Here is an 11,099-nt window from a genome sequence, read left to right as displayed (position 1 = left end):
CACACCCGCGCTGTCCCGGGCTCCCCCATGCCCACACCCGCACTGTCCCGGGCTCCCCCATGCCCACACCCGCGGTGTCCCTGCCCTGAGGGCCGGCAGCCCGCGCTGAGGGCACGCTGAGGCGGTGCCGTGTAATGGCGGCCGCGGTGCCGCCCCCGCGCGTCAGCGCAGCGCGCCCGGCCCGGCCCGTCCGTGAGGCGGCCGCGGGCGCTGCTCCGCTCCCGCCGCCGCTCCGCTCCCGAGCCCCATCCCGAGCCCCATCCCGAGCCCCGGCCCGACCCCGCGGCGATGTCCCAGCGGCAGCGGCCTCGGCGCGGCCCCAGCCGGCTCTCGGGGCGCTGCGCCGGGCCCTGAGCGCCCGCGGCCCCGCAGAGCCGCGGCCGGCGAGGCCCGGAGCGCCCGGCCGAGGATGGGGATCCTCTTCACCAGGATATGGAGGCTCTTCAACCACCAGGGTGAGGCCCGGGGGCCAGCCGGGAGGGACCCACAGCCGCTCCGGGGCGGCCGCGCGGGCTCCTGCAAGTCGGGGCTTGATATTTTTTTTTTTTCTTCCCCTTCTTTCAATTACTGGAGTGCTCGTTCCCTGACAGCCGCCTGTTCAATTATTAACGTGTGCCAGAGGAGCGCGGCCGTGGCGCGGCGGGGCGGGTGGGCTCGTCTCGCTGTCGGCAGAGTGCGGGTTTCAGAGGCAAACCTGGAGATCTGGCTCGTTCGGGGAGTAAATGTTATTTATAGCTGCAGTTGTGGCTGCCCCTGGATCCCTGGAAGTGTCCCAGGCCAGGTTGGACAGTGGTTCTTGCGGCACCCTGGGACAGTGGAAGGTGTCCCTGCCCATGGCAGGGAGGTGGCACTGGATGATCCTTAATTTCTCTTCCAACCCAAACCGTTGCGGCGTTCTGGGATTTTTAACCCCTGTCTCCTTACGGCAAGGTGTTGGTGAGAGTTGTAACTTTAACTGCAGAGCACCTGCTGATGCTCTTTCCATGTTCCCGAAGTCCGTGGAATTCGATTTTAAGTGAACCTCGGTACTCTCCCACCTGCTCGTTGAATGTCCCGGTTGTGTCCCCGTTAACGTGTAGTGCAAACACAACAAAATATTTTTGTTTTGTAGCATCCAGCCCCACCTCAGACCTCCCGTTCCAACTGATTTCCTAACATCCACTATGCTGGCAGCTTCCCACCTGAAACAAAAGTTCCTAGTTATGTGGGGTCAGGTAAGCAGACACTTTTACAATATTGTGCAGTTGTGCAAAGTTTTTAAAGCTGGAATTTGTATTGGATGGCGTAAAAGACAACTCTGCAAAACCACACAATATTGATAAAACGAGACCCAGGAAACTCCCACTTACCTGACCCCTGTCCCCTCCCTCTCCTCTGGGATAAATCAGTGTGAGTGTAGTTTGTTGGCAGGGGTTGATCTCAGTGTCTGAGGCTCGGGCATGTTTTTTAATGGCTTTTGTTGCCCTTGAGGAAGACGAGGAAGGAGGGGAAAACCCTCTTCTCACCAAGCTTTTACGTGACTGGTCCTGCTTGGTTGTGCAAGGGAAAGTTGAGTAACAGAGCTGAGAGCTGGCTGTGCTCACCCAAACTGGAAATCAGAAATTTGGCTGTGCTTGACACCAGCAGCTGTAGAGTTCCCAGTGACTTTTGTGATGCACAGGAGAGGAGGAGGTGCTGAAGGGAAGCGAGAATTGATTGGGGCATAGAGCCCCAAAATGCCAGAGGTGGCTTGTGCAGCACCTGGTGACTGGTCCAAGACCAAACTGGGGGAATGTGTCCTGTGGAATGTTCCAGGGCACCTCTGTTCCCCAGGAGGAAAGGAGGGCACAGGGATCACACTGCAGAGCAGCCCGGTTGGGGTTTTACCCGTTCTTTGCAAAGACATCAGGGTACTGCCTGGATGAAGGGAAAGTGGAGCTCAGAGCTGTGGTGGCGGGGGGGATGGAGTTTGATTCAGGCTGCAAAACCCTGCAGCAGCTTGGGAGAGGATCCCAGCGTGACATTGGCAGGCAGAGATGGAAAACTTCCTTCTGAAATCTCTCAGGAATGGGGAGAAATTGCCAGTCCCTTCCCTGCCCCGAGCAGCACCTGCCCACACAAACTTCCTGGGCTGGGCTGGCCCACCAACACACCTGGCCATGGCACCTGGGCACTGTTGGCTCAGGAAAACACTGGCAGACGTGGCACTAACCTCGCTGCAGACCCACAGCTGTGACTTACCAGTGCTGTTTCCATTGCAGAGCACAAAGTGATCATTGTGGGCCTGGACAATGCAGGGAAAACGACCATTCTGTACCAATTGTAAGTAGGACCTGCAGGGGACGCTGGGGGCATTTCCAGGTGTGTTACGTGGCCCTGGGTGGTTTTCCTCGGAGCTCTCCAGGTGGCAGTGGGTGGCTGGAGTTTGGAAAGGGCTGTGCTGTGCCTGCTGCATGAAGGAGGTTTTGTTCAAGGGTTTTGGATCTCATCACCTGCTGTTAGCACGTGCTCCCAGCCGCCCTTGGTGTCACGGCCCTGCCTCTTTGCCAGCCCCATAAAATGTGATTGTGGTGAGCGCTGGCCACGGGACGCTGTTGCAAAACTGATCCACGCCACAGATAAAAAGAGCAGACAAATCATTCTGTGAGTGGCAGAGCACCTCTCCCTGCTGTGCCGTGTGTCCCCAGTGCTGAGATGAATTTGGTGTGGTTTGTGGGATGGGGGAAGGCTGATACCAGCACAAACCCAGGACAACATCTCTGTGCTGTCCTGCACTTTCTGCCTTCAACAGCAGCATTGGTTTGTGTTTGCCTTGCTTTAACCTTGCTCCTGGTTTACATGGAGCTTGAATGAGCTCCATATCTCAGTTCCTCAGCTGCAGTTTGATAAGAGGACACCAATCTGTCCACAGGCTTGGAAGCTGCTGGGTGGCACAAGCAGCTCAAGGTCTGTTAGTGCTGGGGACAGATTGGCCCTTTCCCACGTGCAGTGCTGTGGCACTGAGGAGTGTTCCTGAGTCAGAAATAATTCCTGTTAAACCATGTGGCCATGCTGCTCCAATCCCACAGTTAAAACTGCCTTTCTGGAAGTGGTTGGGGTTTGTCACATTCCAACCTGCTTCGCCTTTTCCAAAACATTTCTGGCTCCTCGTGCCCTGCCATGCTGCAGGGAGAGAGGAAGGATGAAGGTGATGGTGATTTATGGAGGGAGTGAGAGATGTCTAAAAGCACAAACAGAATGAAGAGTATTTCTTTAGACTGGGAACTGCTGCAGCCCAGGGCCTCTTTGGTGCTTTGTAATCCACTTCCTCCACAAATGTCTGGTTCTTCCCCTTATTTCTGCAGTTTCAAGTGTTTTCTTTTCCCTCTCATGCAGATCTCTGTATGTCTCCTTTTTCTTTGTACCCACTTCACTCCCCAGGACTTTCCCAGTTCTCTTCTCCTCCTGCCTTACTTCTCCTTAACCCTACCCCATCTTTCCTCTTCCAGACACTTCCTTTGCTCCCCTTCTCATACTCAGCTCTCCTTGCACTGGCCCAGGGTAACTGGGATTGCTTTTCAGCACACTGCACCATGCCTTTATCTCCTTGGCTCTCTGTATCCTCTTCAGGAAATATTCCAGCACCATTATGAGTCTCAAATTGCTGTCACTGTAACTAAAAGCTCTGCTGGAACTTCAAAAAGGCTCATACAAAATGAAAAGCTATATCAAGGCGATCAGAAGAAAAAATAATTAAGTTCTTTTGAACACAGATGGTTTGCCTTGGAGCTACTGTTAATTTTTTTGCCTGTTACAGTAGAGTTTAACTCGGCTGAACTTTAGGAGAATCCAGAGCACACATTTGGTTGTTTGATGTGAAAGTGACGTTCTTAGTGGCAAAGTCACACTCAGTTATCTCTAAACAATATATTTGAAATATTTAATGGCTGCATTTGTCTCCAAAAAGTTGTGTATTGGACTGTGCTGAGGGGAGAAGAGGAGGAGATTAGGACACAGCGCACTGTGAAGAAAATCTGGTTTTAGTGGCCTGCCCTGGCATGGAGTGGGTGAAGTGTTTCTGGTGGAGCTGGAGGATGAGTTGTTTTTCTGAAACCTTGGAAATCTTGTGGCTTAACCACATTCTTGAAGCAAAACAACTGCTCCATCCCGTGTGAGCCAAAATGAGCCTGGAGAAAGAAGAGCTGAGTGCTTCCAAAAGCTTCTGAAGCAAAAATTCTCTCAGCTCCGTGATTTAATTAATTATAACACATTTTGTCCACGAGTGCTCTCTCAGCTCTATAATTTGATTATTACATAGTTCACTGAGTCCTTTTTATTGCTGTTTGTATTTACGTTTCTGCACTTCCCACCATCAAACCTTGTCTTGGCTGCGCGGGGACATTTGCTGAGGTTCTCTCAGTGGGAATCCCCCTTGAGGCGCAGTTCCACGGCTCCCTGTGTGTGACTGCCCTGTCTCTGTCCCTGTTCCTCGTGCAGCTCCATGAACGAGGTGGTTCACACCTCTCCCACCATCGGCAGCAACGTGGAGGAGATCGTGGTGAACAACACGCGCTTCCTGATGTGGGACATCGGGGGCCAGGAGTCCCTGCGCTCCTCCTGGAACACCTACTACACCAACACCGAGGTCAGGGGCCCTGCCACACCTCTGGGGTGTTCTGCTCCTGGTCTGGGGCTGGCCCTGGGGGCTCTCACCCATCTGGGACTTGCAGGTCCCTCCTTGCTGTCTCTGTGGTCACTCTCTCTGCAGTGGCTCCTCCAGAACCTGCCTGACAGCCCTAAAGTTTTCCTCCAAAACATTGGCAGCTCTGTCTCACAAGCTCCTGTCAGCACCAGCTTAGACACCCCCAGGAGTTTTCAGAACTCTTTAGAGGTGCAGTTGCAGTACATACACACATACATATAAATATATATATATAAAAAATCTATATGTATATGTATATTATATATATGTATATAAATTTTACCAAGCCCACAACTTCCTAAAAAGGCTTTAAATCAAGGTTTCCCATGTGTTATCAAATACAATTTAAATGCAATGATTTATATTCTATAAATAGCGTTTTGTGAGGTTGAATGCAATAGTCACAATAATTACCTTTGTTCTCCAGTTCATCCCGATGAGGTGCTGTGATTCCTTAAAGTTCTTTTCCAGCCTGAATGAAGCTGGGAGTGTGTTCTTGGAGTTTGGAGCTTCAGGACTCTTGTAATCCCATGCAAATATTTGTTTTCATCTTAGTTCTTGACCTAGACAAAGAAAACTGATGCACTTTGTTTTAAAGGCTGCGACAAATTATTTGAGGGATCTGTGTGGTGCCTCAGTTACACCAAGCAAAGACCAAAACCAGATCTGGGATTACAAAGAAATTTCTTGCTTTCAATATGATTTTTTTTCACTGAAAAATGGAGAACAGAAAGCAAAAAGTTGTGTGAGAGCTGCCTTTGTACCCAAAGCACAGCAGAGGCTGTCAATAACCCCAGGCCTGTGGGATTACTGGGGCTGGAGGGAAGGTTTGGGAACAGGGATGGTGTCTGATAATCCAGCTGGATAATGGGCTGGGAGTGGGAACAGCAAGAGTTTCTCTGCCTAATAACTCTCCCTTTTTGCAGTTTGTGATAGTTGTGGTGGACAGCACAGACAGAGAGAGAATTTCTGTGACTAAAGAAGAGCTGTATAAAATGTTAGCACATGAGGTGAGTGCACCCTGTGTCTTTAATATGTATTTTAACCTTTATTTTAATTATCTGGCTGATGCATGCCAAGGGAAGCCCATTTACACCCTGAACTGTCTTCTGTGAAATTCCCAATAAAGCTGGTATTAATTAATACTAAATTTCAGAAGTAGCCTGTCAGAGTGCTCCAGTGAAAGAGCAGTTGGGACCTGTCAGAGACATCTGTGGGGTTTATACTTCAATCCATTTTAATATCTGAATTAGAGCCTTTAAAACCCCATGGTTTCCTGCAATAATTTAATATTTATTTTTGATATCTTCATGGTTACCTGAGGCTTTACAACCTTTACAATGTGTGTTAGAGCACCCAGCTCTAAAACTGAAGGAACTTCAGCCCGTGGCTGCAGCAGAATGCAGAGTGGAATTCCAGAGTGGAAATTGCTAAATTGTCAGGACCCTCCTTAAACCTGAGCCCTGGCTCAGGTCTAAACCTGAGCTGGGCTGATGTAAAAGCCAGGCAGCACCTGTGGCATGACCTGAATGCAAACTGGATCAGGGTGTGTGAGCTGACACCCAGCTTCCAAATTTAAGTGTCAGAATAAAAAAAAAAAAAGAAAAAGTGCATAAAAATGATGGCATGAGAGCCTAAAATATTGCATCTATATTTAACCTATAGCCAGAGTTTGGGAGCTTGCAGGAAGGGCACAGCCTGCCTATGGATTTCCTTGGAGGAAAACCAAGGGCTTTGCATAGTACCTTTTGAGTTTTAATATTTTTTTGTTTTGTTTTTGTTTGTTTGTTTTTGTGGGTTTTTTTAAAACTTTTGATATTTAATTTAAATCATGTTTAATAAAGTAAATTCTAATAGAGCAGGTCAGGCTGTGCAGTGTTAAATGTGGCACGGAGGGGCTCGGTGCTGCTGTCCAGGATTAGGATTTCAGAGCTGGACTCTTCAGGCTGTTGCAAAAACCTGCATCTTCTGTTTCCTAATCCCTAAAGGAAGGTGAAGTTGTGAACGAGCTGATGTAGCCGCAGGGAAGGGCTGGAATTCCAGGCAGAATGGAGGCGATTTGGGAGCCACCTCGCAGTGAATGTGCCCTTTGTTGCCGGCAGGATGTTCCCAGGCTCCCTCCCCAGACGTGGCTGTGACGTTGGGAGAGAGCAGCAAAGAAAGTCAAATATTGATTTAAAATCCCTTTTCTTTGCTCCTTGAAAATCTTTCCTTTCTCCTAACGTGGAGTTGCTGTTAAGGCAGAATTGAGTTGTGCCAGCTCAGTTCCAGCTATTTTGTGGAGCAGTTGATTATTTGGGAATTAATTTTGCTGCTTGTCAACAGGAGTGAGCCTGGTGTGTAGCTCAGTGCCTGAGCTGGCCTGGCTTCCTGGGAACACCTTTTTGCTTTCCAAGGGAAAGATTTTCCATAATACATCCCTGCCCTGATGTAATTCCAAGCAATTTGAGGTAAAATAAGCTTATCCCTGGAGTCACTGTCCCCAGATTGTCACTGCTGCTCAGGTACAGGGGTACACAGGGCTCTGATCCTCATGGAGCACAGCAAAACGTTGTCCTGAGTGTTTCACTCCTCATCCATGGCAAGAATTGGCTGTTTGGTGTGCAGGATCAGAGGGTTTCCAGCACTTTGCAGTGCAGCACTTTGTTCTGGATTGTTGGCTGGGCTCTGGGTTCCCTGCTTTGGTGTCCCCTCTTTTGCCCCCAAGGTCCTTACCTCCTCTCCTTTCTCCCTAGGACTTGAAGAAAGCAGGATTGCTGATCTTTGCTAACAAGCAGGATGTGAAGGAGTGCATGACAGTAGCTGAGATCTCCCAGTTCCTGAAGCTGACTTCAATTAAGGATCACCAGTGGCACATTCAGGCCTGCTGTGCTCTCACTGGAGAGGGGTAAGAAGGATTGGTGTCCACGGGAGGGGAATGTGGAATTACTCTGGGGCTTTTATTGCGGTATTTGGGTTTAACACACATTCCTCCCCTGGCCATAAGAGTGACAGAATCCCAGAATGGTTTGGGGTGGAAGGGACCTTAAATCATCCCACCCCACCCCTGCAGGTAAGGACAACTTCCACTGTCCCAGGCTGCTCCAAGCCCTGTCCAGGCTGGCCCTGGACACTTCCAGGGATCCAGGGACAGCTGCAGCTTCTCTGGGCACCCTGTGCCAGGGCCTCAACACTTCATAATCTTGATACCTAAAGTATTTTTGGGCTCAGAACACCAACTTTACATCAAACCCATGGTGTCACCTCAAAGAGATAAGACTTGATACCATTTGGGCTTGATGAGGGTGGGGTGAGGTGGGGGCAAACTGAAATCTGGTTCATTAAAAATAATCCTAATTAGAGAGAACTTCATGTCTTGAAGAGCTGGGATCTGAACTCTCTCACCATAGATGACATCATAAGATGTAGGAAGTGCCATGCAGGGAGTGAAGAGTTTCCAGAAATGATTTAGAGTTCTTTGGGAAGAATTTCAGTTGATGCTGTGGAGTTACCTTTGGAGTTATCCTGAGAAGTGCCAGCATTCCCTAAATGTTCTCTCTTGTGTTCCCAGGCTGTGCCAAGGACTGGAGTGGATGATGTCCCGCCTGAAGATCAGATGATTTTTAATGACCTCTTTGCACAGACATTGCTGCAGCAGAGCTGTTCCAGTGGCAGATTGGTGGGGTGGATGTATTTATACTGAACTGATGGCAACTGTATTTTCTACATAGCTGCACACACAAACACACACACACATGGACAGGAATTGGGAGCAGGCACAAAGGAGCACTTTGGGCTCCACTTTGGTTCGGGTTGCTCGGAGGACACCTTCAGAGCTGTGACCAACCTTCTTTTCAAGCTGCCCCTGGGAACAGTCCAGCCTTGGGCATGGGGAGGATGAAGCAAGAGGAAGGAGCTTTTAATTTAGAGTTTTATGATCCCATTGTAGCCCTCTCTAGTGGAAGTTGTTGGCTTCATTATTCCAGTAACTCAGCCAGCGAGTCATTGGCGTACGTATCGACTCTCCAGTATTTCTAAGGTTGCCGATGTTACAAATGCAAAACTCTTTTCCTGTATGTGTACTGTACATATTTGTGTATATTTATACCTCAATCCTAGGTTCATTGCAATCTGCTCAGACCAGTGTAAAGCTGAATCAGTATGGTGGCAGCAGTCCTAATCTGTGCCACGGCCACGTGCCCGTGTCACCAGTCCCGTCCCTCTGTGTCCGTACGGCTGTAACGTCAATCACACCTCGGCTCTCCACAACCTGATAAACAAACTCTCTCTTCAGCCCATTGCTTGTTTTTTTTTTTTTCCACGTGATTTTTTTGATTAGGGAGGAGGCTGGAATGGATTGAGGCACACGGATTGAGCTTCGAATTCCAGGGTTGGCAAACGGAACAAATTTGCCAAAGTGTTTCAAATGGAATGGATTTTCCTCTTTTATTGTGGTCGTCATTGGATTGGGTGATGCTGCAGGGCCTGCCCACTCCTTCTGTGCTCTGCTGGTTGATTCAGGTCTGGGAGAAGTACCTTCAGCTGTCAAAAAGGGAAAAGTATCTTTTTTTTTTCTTAACCAAAGAAGAGGCACAAAAGTACGTTTGAAAGTGTCACTGGAATACAAGTCAGACTCTAATGAAGCGTTTTTCAGAGGAAAAACTCTCTTTGCTACATAAAATGTGCAGATGGTAAAATGTGCAGATGTATCAATATGCAGTGGAGGAGACTGGATGGGGACAAAAATGATGACACTACTTGAAAAGCTCCAGGTGACCCACACGAGTTCCAGGGCAGAACTCCCTTGCATGGTCCCCAAGCAGTGTGAGAACACTAGAATCACCTTTCTCTGCTGTCACACCTGCTGGGATGGCTGTCCCAGGCACAGGAGGGTCAGAATTCCCACTTTAGAGGATCCAGGCAGTTGGGGAGGCAGTGGGGTGGTTGGAAATGTCAGACTCTTCTCTGGGTGATGCACTGGGAGTTCAGCAAAATGAAACAAAACCGTTGAAAATGTTCTTCCCTTTCTCGGCCCCCATGTCTGGTAAGGATGGAAAAGGCATTTTAAAGACATTTTAAATCTTAGTTTGAACTTTTTAAGGTGCTTCTCTTTGGTTCTGGGATAATCTGGTCAGCTCCTGCCTTCCTGCCCACCTGCCTCCCTGGGAGCACAGGAATCCTGGGGGAAAGGAGGGGAGGCAATCTCAAAGTCTGTATTTAACAAAGGCAGGTAAAGAATTTAACTTTTTAATCTATTTTTGGTATCTCCAACGCTCCCTGGCTGGGGGATCTGCTGTCTTTGTTAAACATTAAAGTGTACATGCATATATCTCTAGTGCATGCACATAGATCTTGGTATTTAACTGGTGTATTGCAAAATGTATCAATGTTTGAAGAATTAACAATTTAATGCAAGGACTCTCTCAGTTTCTCTGACAGTATCTACAAGCAACAAGCTCTGTGCACACTTGCATATGAAATGGAATTGTACATTTTCTAGTCTAAAAAAAAGAAAAAGCAGACTTGCTTCTAAACCCAAGTGTTTGGTTTTTGAGTCTTATGTCTTCCCTGGGCTGAATCCGCACAGGTTGGGTGAGCTGGGCCTTGGCTGGTAGGAGAAGGAGTTGTTGCTGTTCATGGTGGAGCAGTGTTGGGATTTCTGCTGTTTGGCTGTGCTTTTGTAGGAACTCTGTGTCAGATGGTGCAGGTGTGGTGGTGGCTGCAGGAGTGGGTCGTGTTGCAAGCAGATACTCCGTGTTTACACATCACTTCAGTTGGTTTTACTCTTTCCTCCCCGTGCCACTTCCCCTTGCTGTGGCCCCTGAGGTTCACCTTGTCTTGGTTTCCCCAGTGACCACAGAGCCCAGCAGGGCTGGGAGTGACTGCACACCTCAGGACTGGCTGTCAGACAGGGTTTTCTGTGCCCTGAGGGCTTTGTAATGCAAGCACTCGATTGTTTTCTGTGTCTTGGTCAGTGAACAACCCAGTGTTAACCTGACTGCAAACATGTCATGGGTCACTGTGAGCTTTCTGTGTATTTTGTAGTTTGAGGGCAAATGTAGCCAGAATTCAGTGGTGGCTGATGTTTCCTGATACATTGTGCTGTTGTCCAGGGGTTTAAGTGCTGATTTTCAGTCTGTGGGGATGGTGGGGATTGTCAGCAGAGGTGACAATTGCAGACTCTCACCTGGAACGGTTGCTGTGATCAATTCCAGACTCTGATCAATTCCAGACTCTGTGATCAGTTCCAGACTCTCACCTGGAATGGTTGCTGTGATCAGTTCCAGACTCTGTGATCATTTCCTAACTCTCAGCTGGAATATTTGCTGTGGTGGTGCTTTGAAGTGCACGTGTGTGTGTGTGTGTGTGTGTGTGTGTGTGAACTTTGAAATGTTTTAAATTTAGTCACTGAGAAGAGCAGCCAGACTTTTGATCTCTAGACCCTTTTGTGTTTTGTGTA

At 48.8% G+C, this 11,099-nt stretch overlaps 1 protein-coding gene across 1 annotated transcript; it reads left to right on the top strand.

Annotated features, from left to right (window-relative positions):
• Positions 1 to 250: 250 nt before the first annotated feature.
• On the top strand, positions 251 to 10,156 carry ARL5A (ADP ribosylation factor like GTPase 5A). Its single transcript, XM_066323214.1, has 6 exons — positions 251 to 455; positions 2,241 to 2,301; positions 4,456 to 4,603; positions 5,587 to 5,670; positions 7,396 to 7,547; positions 8,211 to 10,156. Exons 1-6 carry the CDS (start codon positions 410 to 412, stop codon positions 8,257 to 8,259), a joined length of 540 nt encoding a protein of 179 aa, XP_066179311.1. The 5' UTR covers positions 251 to 409; the 3' UTR covers positions 8,260 to 10,156.
• Positions 10,157 to 11,099: the final 943 nt, after the last annotated feature.

This window comes from Sylvia atricapilla, chromosome 7 (assembly GCF_009819655.1).
Source record: "Sylvia atricapilla isolate bSylAtr1 chromosome 7, bSylAtr1.pri, whole genome shotgun sequence".
In the NCBI taxonomy this organism is placed as follows: domain Eukaryota; kingdom Metazoa; phylum Chordata; class Aves; order Passeriformes; family Sylviidae; genus Sylvia; species Sylvia atricapilla.
The sequence above is the reverse complement of the archived record's forward strand: the minus strand, read 5'-3'. Positions and strand labels throughout refer to the sequence as shown.

Bases quoted from the DNA above. Each gene is read 5' to 3' on its own strand.
- ARL5A (XM_066323214.1), top strand. From the start codon at position 410: ATGGGGATCCTCTTCACCAGGATATGGAGGCTCTTCAACCACCAGG. The intron at 4,604-5,586 runs GTCAGGGGCCCT...CCCTTTTTGCAG, and splicing joins CCTACTACACCAACACCGAG to TTTGTGATAGTTGTGGTGGA. The intron at 5,671-7,395 runs GTGAGTGCACCC...CTTTCTCCCTAG, and splicing joins ATAAAATGTTAGCACATGAG to GACTTGAAGAAAGCAGGATT.